This window comes from Physella acuta, unplaced genomic scaffold (assembly GCF_028476545.2).
Source record: "Physella acuta isolate Inbredline_101_S28 unplaced genomic scaffold, ASM2847654v3 ptg000269l, whole genome shotgun sequence".
NCBI classification, from domain to species: Eukaryota; Metazoa; Mollusca; class Gastropoda; family Physidae; genus Physella; species Physella acuta.
The window spans coordinates 137947-157015 of record NW_026731788.1 but is presented as its reverse complement, the minus strand read 5'-3'; the positions used below and the strand labels follow the sequence as shown (position 1 = coordinate 157015).

Sequence of the window (19069 nt, the reverse complement as noted above, 5' to 3'; positions counted from 1 at the left end):
GTAAAACTTACCCCAATGTATCCAACATGACCATAAAAACAGTAATACTAGTGACGCCACCGAGTCAAAGAAGTATAAAACCCGTTAAATTAGAAAACTTTTAAAATACAAAATATAAAGAAAATAAAAATACGTTTTCTAAATCAATAATAATAAAAAAAATAGTTAGTGTTGCACTATTAAAAGTCTTCCTTTTGCTATTGAGAAATGTTAGATAGATTTATTTTTTATTACTGCATTTAATACACGCTTTATGGTATTACCGTAGGCGACAAAGGTTATGTAGACGTAAAAACTGTAGGGGTTTTAAACAATATTATACAATCTAGTCTTGACGAAATTTCTGGCATTTTTACTTTCTCGTATATACGAAGTATAGAGAAAGTATTGTAATCGTGCAAAAAAAAATCGAGATTTTTACAAATCTCGACGTTTTACACCTCACTGATACGGAAAAACATAATTTTGCAATCTTGTCCGTATGTCTGTGTGTCTGTGTGTGTGTGTGTGTGTCTGTGTGTCTGTGTGTAAACACGATTACTTGAGTACCGTTACAGCTAGGTTTATGAAATTTCATATATAAGTATTTTATCAAAATCGTAGATCCGTTTCAACTTTTGAGCTATTTCCGATAACCGGAAGTGGTACTTTTTCTACTTTGAATTTTTCAAAAGCCTATAACTTGAGTGCTATTTCAGATAGATAAAGGAAATTTCATATATAAGTAAAAGATCTAATTTTCTACCTTCTGTTAAATTTTGAGTAATTTCAGTTGACCGGAAGTAGTAATTCTCATTGAGTAGACTATTAGGGGGAAGTGGGTAATTCGTACCCATAAGAAACAAAATAAATTAAAATATAACTAGAGTCAGAAGGACTTTATTTCAACTTTACAGCTAAATTTATTGAAAACCAAACCAATAAATCAGGATTTCAAGGTGTAAATATTGAAAGGGAAGGCACAGTAATTAAGACAACAATTAACAAAATGGTACTAATTACTATCACGTACAACCAAATAGTACCAAAGGCGAATCCAATTGGTACTAAAGGGTATAAAGAATTCCTTGTGTGCTATAAATAGGCTAATGCAATCAAACAATGACCAATTCATTCTTAAAATTAAACATTAAATCATATTGTTAATTCTTGAAAGTCCTGATCGAATGCAAAGCCGTACCGACGTTGTCATTTGCTCTCTTTAGATTTGAGAATGTTGTGTGATTTCTTTGTTTTTCTTGTAGACTTACACTTAATTCTCTGGTCAATTTTTAAATTATTTTTGTATCCTTGACATTTACTTAACGCTAGTTCTAGTTGTTCTATTGTTGTCTAGGGTAGCGGTAGGCAAAATCTGACGTTTGTAAGGGCTGGATGTAAATATCTCAAGACTTTGACATACTTTGGCACGGGTGGTATTTGTTTCACTGAAATATTGTTACACGTGTAACACATATGGTTACCAGCCAGGGAAGGGAAAAATATGAAGTTTTAATTCATTGAGTTGCGGCCCCAGTGGGGCTGTGGCCCTGTTGACTTAGTTGTTTTTTCATGCTCTTGTGAGCGATTTTACCTGTGTTCCATGTCATGTGACATGGGACTGTGGGTAGTTTCGTGCCTAGCCGTGTCAGTCACACGCAAGGCTGCTGTCTGTGGACACGGTGGCCAAGATGTAGACCTAATGAAGGTAGTGTAGTTATTTAAATTATGTTTGTTAAAATACTTATTTGTGTATTCCTGCTAGTGTTGCCTGTGCACACTAGTTAGGGTGAGTATTAATATAAGTATTTATTTGAAGTACTACTTATTGGTACTTGTTGGCAGTACTGTGTACTGGCCGAAACATATTTTATTGTACCCGTGTATATTGTAGCCTACACGTGGTGTTGTCATGAATGTAACTTTTTATTTACATTTGTTTTAGGGCTGCAGTTTTTTCTTGGCTAGTTTGTTTTCTTGGTTTCTTGTTGCTTCAGTATTTTTTCTCGTCGTACTACAGTGTTGCATCGCCGTCATGGCTCGATGCTGTGAATAAAGGAGTACTTGACAACAACTGTCGGTGTCAGTGTGTTCTTAATCTCAGGGTCAGCCCGTCTTAACCACAACACCTCAGTGGGTAAAAGCATCCCCACTGAGTGAGGGTTACACACGCTTGGTCAGAAATTGTTGACTCAGCTAGTGTTGCAGATTATTTGTGGATATGTGCAATGGGTAGTAAAATATTTTATTGGATCGGATTAGTGAGACACAGTTTAACACACTAACTCAGTATAAAATTTTTGGACTCTCTTATATTTTAAAATGGGCGATTTAACTTTGTTTATTTCATCTGTGCGTTGTTTCATAGATTAGGGTTGGTGTTGTGATTTGCTTTAGTTTGTTGTCTCTATAGCTCTTTTATTTCCACATAATTCTTCACTAAGCCAGTATTTATTAATTCGGTTTTTTACTTAATTGAAAATGGGTTTTACTTTTAAGGCTTTAATTGTATTGTTCTTCTTAAATTTTGTTCTTACTTATTTTGCAATTTTTAATTCCGACCGATATGTATCGATATATGTATGCAATGATAGATATTTTGTTTCGACACTTGTCCGGGTATTTTTCACAGACTCTTATGTCAAGTGGGCAAAGTGCTGACCACACTATCTCTTCATATGCCGAGGTCAAAGAAACAAGTCAACTCTACTTCACTTGCCCCATAGACCGTCAGGTTTGAAAGGGAAACTTTACTTTTACTTATGTCAAGTGTCAAATTGTGTTTTTATTTTTATTTTATTTTTGTTTTTGCGCCTCGTTTTTGAATATTTGTTTTAATAAATATTTATTTTACGAAAAATAAATTGAGGATGCAAAATCAAATTGAATGCAATCATTTACTAAGGGACAGCGGGGTAGATGGTAGAGCATATGAATGCTGACCCGAAAGTCTCAATTTAGGCTCACGGGCATGAGTCAGTAAAACGTGCCTGAGCAAACCCAGCTCTAATGGGTACCTGACTCAAAGTACAATACTCCTTTAATTGTCGAAATCGAAAAATACGTGAACACTACTTCATCTGACCCAAGGACCACCATGTTCAAAAAGGTAACCAATATTATACTAAGTTTGTCTATCTATTATAATTCTACAGAATTAAGCTAGTACCATTAATTTATAGGTTTTGTATTGGGTGGAATATCAGTTCATTTTGTCAATCCATGTTTTTTTTCGTTATATATTGTGGAATATTATCCTATATGCATGAACCCTTTGTGTAAACATATTTTTTGAACGAACAGTCCACGTATTTAGACTATATGATTATGTTATACCTTGACTAAATAATTTGATTCAAACACAAGACACAACACACAACGTCATTACAACACAACACACAACCTCATTACAACACAGGAACAACAATACGGAATGATGGGATAGTTTAATGAATCCTTTCATGCTCAGTATCGTTATAAATTTCATTACAAAATGTACCAAAACAAATCTATACAGCATCAATAGTCAGCCTAACAATCAAATTTACCATATTTGCTTTCAGTAGAACATACAATACATACGCACTTCGAAACAAGATATATATATATATATATATATATATATATATATATATATATATATATATATATATATATATATATACTACATATACTACATATAGTTAGACTACATTTATAGTCTTAATATTGATTATATATATATATATATATATATATATATATATATATATATATATATATATATATATATATATATATATATATATATATATATATATATATATACGCTAGTTAAAATCTAATGTTCGTTACATTAGTAGACATGAACCTGCAACCAATAATTATAACAAAAATCACCGTAACAAAGTGAATAAACACATACGTCATATGTTTTTGTTGACTATACAAGCACCCACATCTACTGCTAAAAATTATTTACTAATTTACAGCTAAAGTTCCTCTCCCGTGTACCAGAGATACACAATCTCTGTATTCACAGTCAGATCTAACATACTGCATAACTATATAGCTATGCACTGCCTTATGGAACCTACTGAGTTAAACCATATCTCTATAACCCAAAATTTCACATTTAAGTCACATTCAACAAATGGTAAAAGTGTACAGAATAGCAATACCTCATTCAACTTATCCTGGTACACGAAATAGATCAACTTTCACATCGAACATATTAAAAAACTGTATAAATCAATACTTATTTATTCAACTTGATCTGATACACTGTATAGATCAACACTCATACATTCACCTTGATGTATTATACTGTATAGATCAACACACACTCGATGAGTATAAATACAAGTTCTCTTCTTATCTCTGTAAAACACTGGGTGGACCACATAATATCAACAAGATAAATCGTAAACATAGCAGTCTTACAGAATGGCATATTAAAACCCAGTTTTTTAGTACAGTTTTTACACATACAATTTATAATGATAGGGGCTCTTGCCGTTATGGTGAGGTGCGTGTAACGACCAGCAAGAAGCGTGTTGGAATTCGTGGGTTAAAAAAAACAAAAATTTGACATCGACACATTTCTAGCAAACATGACCTTTCACCCCTACAGATGTGTCGTCCTACGAGGCGTCGGTGCTGCCAGTAGGGGTGCCAGTTTCCGACCTGCGCACCGTTTGCATCTTCGTGACGGTGTAGTGCGACTTCCGGAAATGTATGTAACGGGAATCCCCATAACTTATTTGTGATTCCATTTTATTTATCGGAAATACACATCATTATTCGGGAATCTCCAGTAACTAAATAAATATACTGCATGCAGCTTAGTTACATTGTATTCTCTAACGGGCCTTGAAATATGAAAGAGAGCTTAACTAAAGTATGTACAAGCATTTTATGAAATTGCAGTAATTTAAAAAATGCATGAAAGCTGTTTTGTATTTAAATAATGAAGATGTACAACAATTCTGAGTCTGCCATCAAAATATACACATATACATACACAGACCTGTTTTCTTTTTCACTCACCCAGTCAACATAGTAGTTTTACACACATCATTAACCCCCTCCACCACAATACATATACATATACTATATTACGAGGTTGTCATATATTCCCACTGCATCACAACCACCCCCCTCACACACACACACACACCTTCGTGCACAACCGTTTACAACGTGTCTCATTATAAACAAATTAAATTATTTTTGTCACATTTATACATGTAGCTTCGTAGACAGCAACCATAGTAGCTTTTGGCCACAGCTATGTACCTGTATAGGTATATGTATCTATTGGTCACAGCTATATATGAAGGTATTAGCTACAGCTATACATGTAGCTACCAGCCACAGCTATAAACATAACTAAACACACATCATCATCATTCAGTGCAGAGGCTTATGCTATATGAGACACCACTTTTAAGTATGTTCCTCAGGTCCTTAAGTCATAGGTCATTAGATTAAATTAAAGGTCCTAAAAAGGTCATAAAACAGGTCATTAAAACATGTTATCAAAAAGATCCTAAAAGGTCATTAACTGGGGCCTTAAATATGTATTTGACTAATATATATATATATATATATATATATATATATATATATATATATATATATATATATATATGTATATATATATATATATATATATACACTACACATATATACATACTACACATATCGTATCACATTGATGATAACATACATTTCAGTAAATGCGTATTTTTACAGATTATTACGCTTATGCCCTCAAACCAAGATACTTACACACATAGAGATAATAACCGCTCCAAACGTTATGTTAATGAATGTCCACGACACGCTATTCTTTGTGACTAAAATAGGTAAACAATATACTCCTGTTCTCACTGGCATCAAACCACAGCTTGGCGCTATAAATAGAGCTAAGTATCTTATCAAGACAGGCTACATAAAAACATGTATTTACAAGGGAAAGAACACTGCAGAAGGGAAATAACTTGTACATATTTCACATAGTTTTAATAAATACTAGCATTTAAAAAAAAATAGTGACTTTTAAAATTATAAAAATGTCATAATTTTAAAGTATTAGTAATTATTATTAGGAATGTTATATACTGCTTTTAGATTTCATTACAATGACAATTTTAGAAAAATCCATTCTACTAATTTTTGTACATATAAACAAATTAAGTATGTGTATTTACAAAACGAAAACTTTCACATAATTTAAATGTATGAAAGAAATTTAACATATGATAACAGGATTACAAACTAGTTCGGTAAAAATGTCGATTTCTCTAGAACAATCACCAATGTAAACATTTGGGGTGAAATGAAGATACACTTTGATGATGATAAATACAATGGCATTGATAAATGTGACTTTACCATTTCAAACACAGATGTGTTTCTCAAAACGCAATCAAATTAGTGCACGTGGCAAGAGACTGCAGCACCAAGCCGCCCAGATTTCAGGTTAATTAGAACTTAATTAACAAACGTGATTAAAAATGGTGTAAAGTCACTAGACACATCAATGGGATAATCAATATAATATGTGAATAAATCAACGAAATCAATTCACGTGAAGCACAGAACGATGAACAGATTTGAACTAAAGATCTTATTTAACATGCTATAACATTGAGTGCAGTATGACGTTTTCATATAGAAGGCCTAGTTGCAGTGAAGGATTTGGCAGATGACATTAAAGTAGAGGCATAGAATCACGTAGCACGGCTAGCTGTATTCACAGTGTATGAAGTATTGGTCTTGAATTGGTCCAAGTTAGAAAAGGGTACATACAATATGTTCAGAATGTACAAACAATATTCAAACAATGCTTATTATGTATATATATATATATATATATATATATATATATATATATATATAAACAGGCCTATATAAATTTATAAATATAAATATACATATATATATCTATATATATATATATATATATATATATAAATTGATAGACAAACATAAGTCTATAGATACAAACATATATATGTATTGTATATAAATAATTGTTATAAATGTATACACATACATACACACCTATATAATGTGTATTATCATATATATATATATATATATATATATATATATATATATATATATATATATATATATATATATATATATATATATATATATATATATATATATATATATATATATATATATACTTATATATATATTACATTTATATATGTATATATTTATATATATATATATATATATATATATATATATATATATATATATATATATATATATATATATATACATATATATGTGTGTGTATACATATATCTATTTATTTATTTATTTATGTGTATATATATGTATGTATTTATGTGTATACATGTATGTATTTATGTGTATATATATGTATTTTTATACGTATATATATACACACACATATATATGTATATATATATATATATATATATATATATACATATATGTAAATGTATATATATACATATACATATACAAAGAACGAGTTTATTTAAAAACATTAAATATAAAGCAATCAATAAATAGTATTATTATGGCTTTAATGAGTGTGAAATAAATACAATTGATACACATATACCAGACACTTTAGTTTTTCATCAAATATATTCCGCGTGAATTTCCGTTGTCAGGTCAGTTGAGTACTAAAACGAACTGTTTTTAATATCACGTGATCTTTGTATATACGAGTACACTTTAGTGGGTTGCTCAATTATGTAGAGTGACCCACATTCTCAGTGCAGTTTGTTTTCCGTCTAGTTGGTATCCGAACCCGCTCCGTGTTCGTGTAGTAGACGAGCACCGTGTTGATCACGTGCATTACGGGAACTGCTGCTAGGTTCAATGACCTGAAGTAGGCCAAATCCGTGAGATCATAACTGGGTTGATATTTATATGGGTCAAGGCCAGCCTCTTTATAAAATCCCACATATAAAACAGCAGACCTACTTATTAAGCAATTATCGAATGATTAACCAATCAAATTAAACCAAAACATATCTAACCAAAAATGTTAATTGTTTTTGTTTTTAGTATTCAACATTAAAACTATAAACACCAGATAGTGAACTTCTCAGAACTGGCATTACTAAAAGCCATATGGTAGTGTTCAACCACATGATGGTACTATTACGATGGTGCTGCGTATTTTCTCAGTCGGCCACACAGTACCACCATTCCGATACGTGTACTCAGTGTGTAATTTTTATTGCTGAGACCGTAAATCAGCTGAGTTGTTGGAATCTCAGCTCAACCTGTTCGCCAGAACTTATTAGGGGAAGTAAGCCTTGCAACAACTTTTTCATTTTCTACAAAAAAATATAATTTTTCATATGAAGATCGTGACGTACAAGTGGACCCATTAAACGTGTTCACCTTTTCCCGCTTTATATGTACCAAAACTGTAGAATACAACAACGGAGAGTTACGTTTCCTGATTTTGAAGTCCTATCTACTGTCGTCTACTTTGATGGTAATTTATACACAATGAACGACAACGTTGACAGTAGTATGAACAACAGACGCCCAAACACCCTCGCTGTCAAAACATCTCAGTGCAGGTACAGTAGAGTTGCTCGGTATTATTAGAGCGTCTTCATCCGTGACGTTTTTAGAAAAATCCCTGTCATCTTTCTTGAACTTCCGGTTCTCACAGCGATGCCAGACTGTCCCGGTCGTCCGTCTCCGTCTCTGTCGTCGTGCCGGCGACGGCTGCCCGGGGTTGGATGTTCAGCCTCAGGTGCTCGGAGCTCGGGGCTGGGGAGGAAACAAAAGAGGACAGGTGAAACAATAGAAACACATCTCTGACGGCGACCCCCGACCCCATATCATGACCCCATATCGTGACCCCATATCATGACCCCATGCTCGGAACTCGGGGCTGGGGAGGAAACAAAAGTGGACAGGTGAAACAATAGAAACACATCACTGACGGCGACCCCCGACCCCATATATCCTGACCCAAAATCATGACCCCATGCTCGAATCCGCCCCATGACCCCTACCACATAACCCCCACAACAAGACCCTCCCCGTCACATGATACACACCCATGATTCCAATCCTATAACACCTGCGTCATAGACTACTCACCATGACCCAACATATTTCTACCCACCTGACAACTCACACATAAAGACCCCCCCCCCCCACTAGAACCCCACCAATGACCCCCACCCATGATCCACAAGACCCCCTTTGAACCCCACCAATAACCCACCATGACCCCCACCCATAACCCCTCCCATGACCATCATGACCTCCACTCACCACCCCCAACAATGACCCCCACCCATGATCCCCATGACCGCACCCACGAGACCCCACCCATCACCCCCACCAATGACCCCCACCCATGATACCCAAGACCCCCCTTGATCCCCACCCGTAACCCACCATGACCCCACATCCATGACCAACATGACCCCCACCCATCACCCCCACCAATGACCCCCACCCATGATCCCCATGACCCCACCCCCGAACCCCACTCTTACTGCAGCGGCCGACGGTCCTGCTAACATACACCAGGCTGTAATCCTATTGCAGGCACTGATCAATAGCTCACGTCTCTAGTCTCATAAATCTTCCTTTCATACCCACCAATAACCTTAGCGTGAGTACTGATAGAAGCATGCCACGTGCCGACATATTTAAAACCTATCATACATTTTTGACCTCAGTGTGCTGTAAATAGCGCTGCTAGTAAAGATATGTATACATACATACATATATATATATATACATGCATATATATATATATATATATATATATATATATATATATATATATATATATATATATATATATATATATATATATATATGCGTATATGTTTATGGATAATGTCTCCAAAGGTCCATACAAATATGGCGATTTTGTTTTCTACAACGTTTTCTCGCGTGACCTCTGTACTTCCGGTAGGTCGTCTCGCGCGAGTCTCGTGAGTTCTATATTTAGAGACAAATCCTAGCCGTCTGACCAAGATGCCAAGCGCAAGACTTTTGGTTAACTCGCGAGAAATGATGAGGTGCCCTCACGGTAAGCCTCGTGTCACGTTAGCACTCACCCTGGGGACGGGCCAGACGTCAACAGTCTTGTACTCGCCTGACTTCCTTTTACTCGCTCGACGCCCGGTTCTAGGGATTTTTTTTTTCTTCAAGATTTACGTTAAACTTGGTCGTAAAGAAACACGCACATACACGCACATGTATACACACATATATACACATTACTACACACACAAACATACACCCACATATATATGTATATACATATGCATGTATATATATATATATATATATATATATATATATATATATATATATATATATATATATATATATATATATATATATATAGTTGTTTAGGTTGATAAATAATTTGTAAGTGCGTTGCCAGATCTTGACAACTTTTTGCTGGTCTCACGAAATTTCTTGTCATATTGACAGAAATGTCAAGAAAATGTAGGTAAGAGAGTGTAAAAATAGACTTAGAAAACAACATGTACTAAAGATTTGAAATAAAAAGAAAGAATCATTGCTCAAATATAATAATTAAATTTCGTCCACAAGAAACAAAACAAAACAAATATCCTATCATTCTTATGAGAATTCAACTAGATTCTATTTTTACAAAATATTGCACTATTAGGGTTAAAACCATTTTTGAATATATTGCTAATAATAATTTTCTTTGCTTTAATGATGCTAATTATAACAATTAGAGCAAGTCAATGGTTTTTATTCACACAAGTATACATTGTGTTCTATTCTAGCAGTTAGGTTGTTGAAAACCATCACATATTTTTAGGCTCGTGTAGGCAGATGTTTTCATTATACCATTTTTCTACATCACGTGTCAGATTAAAATTACAAGCAGGTTAATTTTGAATGGATTTTAGTTGCCTCTTGGAAGGAAGAGGATTAACAGAATATAAGGAAAAACATAGCTAGTGTTGTCTCAATTCTGTCATCAGCAATTTACATTTGGTTCATCTCTTTCATTCACCTGAGCCAATGGTGCATTCGAACATTGTGTTTTGTATTAGCAGTGGTCTCCCTTGTCATTCACCAATGTTTTGAACTGCTGGTGTGGTCGAAAGGATGGGAACGGGGTCGGGTGGAAAAGGAGTAAATCTCGCGATCACGTCTCGCACACGACATACTCTCGTTCGCAGATACGCTGACGTCACAGTAGGGCTTGTTGAAGTTTCCGGGTATTTTTTGTCGCGGTACAAAAATCTAATCACGGAGGAGAAAAAAACGCGATAAAAAAAACAAGGCGGAATCTGGACGGAATTTTTTTTTTACGAGATTGCATGGTAAATTAGACGAACTTGCACTCCACATACACCCCATGTGCACTCCCATATGAACTCCCACATTCGCTTCCGCATACACCCACCAACTCTCCCCCCCCCCCCCACACCCATATTCACATTTACTCGCACCCAAACTACAACACCCCCAACCCCACCCACCCATACACTTCGACTCTCGTACCCACTGTTTTACTCACACATACTCACACAGACACTCACACATACACTCACAAATACACTATCTCATACACTCGGACATGCGAAAAATCACATGGAATTCACGAAAATCTACTGTGCTTGTTTTATACAATAATAAACACACTAACATTTTAATATAATAGCAATATAATATAACAATAGACAAATACACATATAAGTTATGAATTTTTATTACACATCCACATCCGCAATCCAATCAACACCAGTGTCAGCTATCCACAATATTTCTATACTCATCCCTCTGCAAATATCCACACACAGATTCAATTGACTTCACACAAAAGACAACAAGTCGAAATCTAAAACCTGTTTCTCGTTATTTTTCTTCTGTTGTAGTTAACGAATCGTGTAGAATCACAAAATCTACGGCACGTATTAAATTATAGAATCTCTTCAAACTAAACAACGAAAATCAAATCCCACCGATATCATTTTCTTGTACCCAACACTAATGTTTTTATACAAATGTTTTCACACTTTTTTTTTAAAATAAAAATTTTCAAGAACATGAAAAAAAAATTAAAGATGTTTCACGTTATAAGTATGTTGTTTTTCATACAGACCAAACTATTTGATCATCTTAAAAAAAATTAGTAAAAAAAAAAAAAGATCTGACGAAATGAGAAAAAGCGTTGGGGGTTGTCGGGGTAAGGTCGCCATTATTCTAATAGTCGTGAGGTAATCCCGCGAAATGAAAACCGGAGTCCCAGGAGTAGCGCTGATATCTTCCGAGAGGCTTCAACCCATTTCGCCGCTTCCGCCCCACACCCCCTCCCCCACCCCCGGCCTCGGCCAGACCGGGTCTCTGATGTATTGACCAATGTGAAGATTTAGACCGTTATCGGCAAAGTTCAATGAATTTTGATTTTATGAACTACCGATACCCGTTGGAGATCGATGAGGAGAACTCTGGAATTAGGAATGGCCTTGAAGTAATTGTTGTCGGATGAAAGGTCAAAGTTTGGCGAGTATGTGTCCGGTACATGTTTGTCCGAAATCTGTCCGGTATCTTTTGGCGGAAAATGAAATTTTTAAAAGTATTTTTGTGTGTTTGAATGGCTTACATCTCATTCAGTTCAAATGTATGGCCTTTTGCATTCTTTACAACAAAATTGAACTGATTGTATAGCCAATACTAAAGTACATGATTGATCCAGAACCTTCTTTAGCCCAGTACCCCCCCCCCCCCTTTCATTCCTCATGCTCAAGAGATTTATTTGTCCCACCTATGGAATGTGGGTACTAACATTTCCCCCACCTATGGAATGGGGGTACTAACATCCCCCCCCCAACCTATGGAATGGGGGTACTAATATTTCCCCCCCCCCCAACCTATGGAATGGGGGTACTAATATTCCCCCCCCCCCCCCAACCTATGGAATGGGGGTACTAACAAGCAGTTAAGGGCCTTCTGTAAACATGCTTGAGATTGTTTTCTAAATATTCTCCCCACTCCCCTCTCCCCACTCCCCACGGACCAATGGAATCCCTGTTTACTGCGGTCAATCAGTACAGTTTGCAGTCCGTGGCCTTATTGATTGATACAAAAAATATTTTTTTACTCTTTAAAACTCAGTGTGTTGATCAAGGCCTTTAGTCACACCGATCCGTCACTGTTCGCATTTTACCCACCTGTCTCGCACGATCTTCATCCCGTTCTAAATTTCCTTCTGAGTGGGACGGCACTACATTTTAATTCAGCCACCGGTGAAAATTATTTTCATTTCATCGTCTGTGTTGACTGTTAACATTATTTTTAGGGCGTGGGAGCAAAATGTCCACAAGAAAATATGGACTTTTCTATCCCGGCACAAATCAAAATGTCCAGATAGGTCTCTATATTTGATAGCGACATCTTGGCAAGAAAGGATGTATGACATGCACACCGACGTCATGGTAGGTGTATGACGTCACTCGGAAGTTGGTGTGTGATGTAAAAGATGCATGCCGTCATTAGCCTGCAGTCTTTGAGTCTGCAGATGACATGTAAAGTAGGTGACAAACATGAATGACTTGAAACCAAATAGTCAAGATTGAAATGAGACCGTTATACGCGATTGCTTAGAGCCGACAAAGACACAATTTAGCCTTTTCTCACACAAAAGTATAAACCGTAACGAATCGATTGGGTATACTTATAGACTTGTTAGATAAAATATTGGTAAAGATAGTTAAGCGATTAGGGTTAGTTTCAATTACGTTTATTGTCTAGGGTTAGGGCTAGTGTTTATGTAAGATTTAGAGTTGATTGCAATCACCAGCATTGCTAACTCAGCTAAAAATGCGTATGGTTATTCCGCATATATTATTGACATACATTGTTTTCCGGCTTACTGTCGTATAGCGTGTAATCCTTAGGGTGGAGGAGATGAAAGGTGGGGAGAGGAGGGGTGTTTTATCCTCTTTCAGAGAGGATTCACCCGTTTCAGCTGGTCTTAAAAATAGAACATTAGACCGTAAATTGAAGCTTAGCCATAATTACACGTGGCGAGGAAATCCAGTACAGCGAAATAAGTGTGTTCTTTATAAAGCGTGCTGTTTTTTCTTTGTAGCATGTTCTTTGTAAAGCGTGCTGTTTGTTCTTTGAATATGGTGCTCTTTTTAAAGCGTGCTTAGTATGTTCTTTGAATATCGTGCTCTTTGTATAGCGTGCTAAGTTTGTTCTTTTAATAAAATGCTAGTCGTTTTAAAATATATCTATATATATAAAGCAAAGTGGTCAAGTGCCCGATAGGGCACTTCCCGGCGCCGCAGGCGCGTCAAATTTGGCACGATGGTGCCTTCGGGCGATAGAACACGAAAGCCGGTGACGGTTGGCCGAAAAGTCGACGGAGAGGGGGTCAAAACTGACATCGACTGACCGGCGCCTTATATGGGCTATATTACGAAAAAAAATTTCCTCCGACGACCCCCATTGAAATTTTGTGAGGTGGTAGGAGAACGCCTTGGGGTGTCACAAAAAACTCGCCATGTCCGGGAAAAATCGGGAAATGGGTCAAAACTGACCAGTCGTATTTCCCTATATAATCTTTGTATTTTATGGGAAAAACAGAGGGCCATTTCAAAACGGATTTTAGGGCTCTTACCCTCTTTACATCTGGCTAATTTTTTGCATACTCTTAGGTAAATGGCTTGGCCGTAGGGCAGACCTGTCAGTTTCACTCAAAGCCCTCGACAAGGGCTAAAAAGTGACCGCGAGTGAAATTCTCTTTATATGAGCTCTATTACGAAAAAAATTTTCCTCCGACGACCCCCCTTGAAATTTTGTGAGGTGGTAGGAGAACGACTTGGGGTGTCACAAAAAACTCGCCATGTCCGGGAAAAATCGGGAAATGGGTCAAAACTGACCAGTCGTATTTCCCTATATAATCTTTGTATTTTATGGGAAAAACAGAGGGTCATTTCAAAACGGATTTTAGGGCACTTACCCTCTTTACTTCTGGCTACATTTTTGCATGCTCTTAGGTAAATGGCTTGACCTTTAGGGAAAACTGTCGGTTTTACTCAAAGCCCTCGACGAGGGCTAAAAAGTGACCGCGAGTGAAATTCTCTTTATATGAGCTCTATTACGAAAAATTTTTTCCTCCGACGACCCCCCTTGAAATTTTGTGAGGTGGTAGGAGAACGACTTGGGGTGTCACAAAAAACTCGCCATGTCCGGGAAAAATCGGGAAATGGGTCAAAACTGACCAGTCGTATTTCCCTATATAATCTTTGTATTTTATGGGAAAAACAGAGGGTCATTTCAAAACGGATTTTAGGGCACTTACCCTCTTTACTTCTGGCTACATTTTTGCATGCTCTTAGGTAAATGGCTTGACCTTTAGGGAAAACTGTCGGTTTTACTCAGAGCCCTCGACGAGGGCTAAAAAGTGACCGCGAGTGAAATTCTCTTTATATGAGCTCTATTACGAAAAAAAATTTCCTCCGACGACCCCCCTTGAAATTTTGTGAGGTGGTAGGAGAATGCCTGGGGGTGTCACAAAAAACTTGGCATATCTGGGAAAACTTCGTAAAGGGGTCAAAACTGACCAGTCGTATTTCCCTATATAATCTTTGTATTTTATGGGAAAAACATAGGGTCATTTCAACGCAGACTTTAGGGTACTTAAACTCAGTATATCTGGCTAATTTTTTGCATACTCTTAGGTAAATGGCTTGACCTTTAGGGAAAACTGTCGGTTTCACTCAAAGCCCTCGACGAGGGCTAAAAAGTGACCGCGAGTGAAATTCTCTTTATATGAGCTCTATTACGAAAAAAAATTTCCTCCGACGACCCCCCTTGAAATTTTGTGAGGTGGTAGGAGAATGCCTGGGGGTGTCACAAAAAACTTGGCATATCTGGGAAAACTTCGTAAAGGGGTCAAAACTGACAAGTCGTATTTCCCTATATAATCTTTGTATTTTATGGGAAAAACATAGGGTCATTTCAACGCAGACTTTAGGGTACTTAAACTCAGTATATCTGGCTAATTTTTTGCATACTCTTAGGTAAATGGCTTGACCTTTAGGGAAAACTGTCGGTTTTACTCAAAGCCCTCGACGAGGGCTAAAAAGTGACCGCGAGTGAAATTCTCTTTATATGAGCTCTATTACGAAAAAAAATTTCCTCAGACGACCCCCCTTGATATTTTGTGAGGTGGTAGGAGAACGCCTTGGGGTGTCACAAAAAACTCGGCATATCTGGGAAAACTTCGTAAAGGGGTCAAAACTGACCAGTTGTATTTCCCTATATAATCTTTGTATTTTATGGGAAAAACATAGGGTCATTTCAACGCAGACTTTAGGGTACTTAAACTCAGTATATCTGGCTAATTTTTTGCATACTCTTAGGTAAATGGCTTGACCTTTAGGGAAAACTGTCGGTTTCACTCAAAGCCCTCGACGAGGGCTAAAAAGTGACCGCGAGTGAAATTCTCTTTATATGAGCTCTATTACGAAAAACATTTTCCTCCGACGACCCCCCTTGATATTTTGTGAGGTGGTAGGAGAACGCCTTGGGGTGTCACAAAAAACTCGGCATATCTGGGAAAACTTCGTAAAGGGGTCAAAACTGACCAGTCGTATTTCCCTATATAATCTTTGTATTTTATGGGAAAAACAGGGTAATTTCAACACAATTTTTACGTTACTTAACCTCTGTACATCATGCTAATGTTTTGCATACACTTCTATAGATGACTAGGCCGTATGGAAAAACTGTTGGTCAGACTCAAAGCCCTCGACCAGTGCTAAAAGATGACCGCGAGTGAAATTCTCCTTATATGAGATATATATAAATAAATTGACGATCGATCCCCTTAATATTATTTGAGGTCGTAGACCGACCCTGGAGGGTAACAAAAAAACTTTATTCCCGTCGGAAAAAGCCATTGTAGACGTTAAATATGTTTATATATCGTATTTTCTTATATAAGCATAGTAACTGTTTAAAAAAAAAAGTAAACACTGACATACGTCATTCGGTTAATTTTCAAGGGAGGTAACCTTTTTAAATAATTATTTTTCAAATAATTGTATACTATTTTAAACAGAAACAGAAAACGACAAAGTATAGCATTTGTTTTAAAAACAAATAAGTTGTTAATTAAGCTACGTATCATAATTAAATAAAAAATTAATTTTAAAAGTCAATGTAATATAAATTGTGAGATATACTGTTCACGGAACCTCTGTAGTTCTATTTTCATTTTAGTTATAAATTGCGTATTTTCGAAAGCGGATATTAAACAACATACAACATCTTCTCTAAAATTAGCATTACTGTTTAGATTTAAGAACTCCACGCCTCATCCATCACCAAATAATTAGTATTCAAATTATCAAATGTTTTTGAAAACCTAAGCGAAGCTAGGCAGAATGCCTAGTGATTACATATTACACAACCAAAGCATACCGAGACAACTCACACAAAGCCACGCCAACAAAACAACACACTCAAGGCTACACGTCTAAAAATAGCTGTGTAATTATTGTCCCAGGGAAAATGTTCAACTTGTATTTTTAAAAACTAAACTTTGCACCATAATTTCGTCAAATATTTATCGACAATGCCATAGATGTTTGCTTTGCAAAACATTGTAAACTTTTTACTTTATGTAGGCCTACGTAGAAATATACTTTTCTTTTATTATAGCACTGTGTACTCTCGTACTAGTAAATCACACATATCTAAATAACATAAACGTGTGTGTATATGTAGGTGTGAGAATAACAAAAAATCCCAATTTAAATATCTAAATTCTATTCAAACCTAAATGTTAAAGTTTAAATTAATCTTATTTTTAAGAGGCCCGTTACTATGGAAACGGATAGTTGGATAAACCTTCTAAGTTCGTGGATAAAAAATAAACAAAGACGATCGTACACAGTTGTAAGACTTCGTCAGTTTAGCCGGAGGTGTTGGTGGTGTGTGAATGGTGTGGGAATGAGGGTGTGTGGATGTGTTTGTGTAGTTGTGTTGGTGTGGGTGTGGATGTGTTAGTATAAAAGTGGGTGGGGATGTGTGGGTGGGTGTAGGTGTGAATAATGTGTGGGAAGTTGTTGACGGTTGCACAATTTATCTGAGCCCTATTCAGTGTGCAGTATTCGTCTCGCAAGAAATAATCGATTCTACTTTTCATGCTGAAAGCCCACCTTCAATTTCAAGATAGGTATCGAACCGTTCTGATTGTGTCTATATTAAGGCGGTTTTCAATTAAAAGATTACCTACCATTGTACTTGTTCTATTTAGCCAAGTTGCGAAAATAGGACCCAATCAAGTGAAAGCAGTTTTATTAATGACCGACATACCAGTATAAAACGTTCAACCTTAACACAGCTACCCCACCTACACTCACCCACCCCTCCCCACACACTCACATCCACAAACCCAAATTCACTCTCACATTTTAAAATGAAAAATTTACTTAAGAAAAAAAACTTCGGAAATTATTTCACTTAATTTTAAGATGATAAATATCTAAAAGTTATGTTACTCTAGCGTAATAACACGTGATATTCTTAGAAATTAAAACTTCCTCTAACTCCAGCAGAGTTGGTTTGTGAGTGACGTCCCCTGACAGCAAGTTACTTCCCCTTCATAAAAAAAGCCGTTCTACTCACCGCTACTATGGTTATTCCCCGTGTTGGTCGAGGCTGTGGGCGCCATCTTGTAACTGGCAGAGTTCATGGTCAACTTCCGGACATTCTTCTGTGGCTGGAAGACGATGATGTAGACCTTGGGCAGAAAGAGGCACAGGAGAGCCACACTGGCGCTTAGGCTGATGGAGACACACAGCGTGGTGATTTGGATCTGAAACACAGAGGGTGAGGTCAGGGTGAGGTCAGGGAGAGGTCAGGGTGAGGTCAGGGTGAGGTCAGGGTGAGGTCAGAGTGAGTTCAGGGTGAGGTCAGGATAGGGTCAGGGTGAGGTAATTGAGGTAGTGAGAGGTCCGGGTGTTTAGGGTGAGGTCAGGGTGAGGTCAGGGTGAGGTCAGGGTGAGGTCAGGGTGAGGTCAGGATGAGGCTAGAGTGAGGTCAGGTCGAGGTCAGG

General features: G+C 36.6%; 1 protein-coding gene across 1 annotated transcript in view; it reads right to left on the bottom strand.

Moving 5' to 3' along the window:
• Positions 1-8641: 8641 nt before the first annotated feature.
• The window catches only part of LOC131939241 (metabotropic glutamate receptor), a 118863-nt gene continuing 108435 nt past the window's right edge, over positions 8642-19069 (bottom strand). The window contains exons 4-5 of the mRNA XM_059297441.1: positions 18640-18829; positions 8642-8748 (exon numbers count right to left, since the gene is read on the bottom strand). Coding sequence (XP_059153424.1) covers positions 8642-8748; positions 18640-18829 — 297 coding nt within the window. The remainder of the gene's footprint in view (positions 8749-18639; positions 18830-19069) is intronic.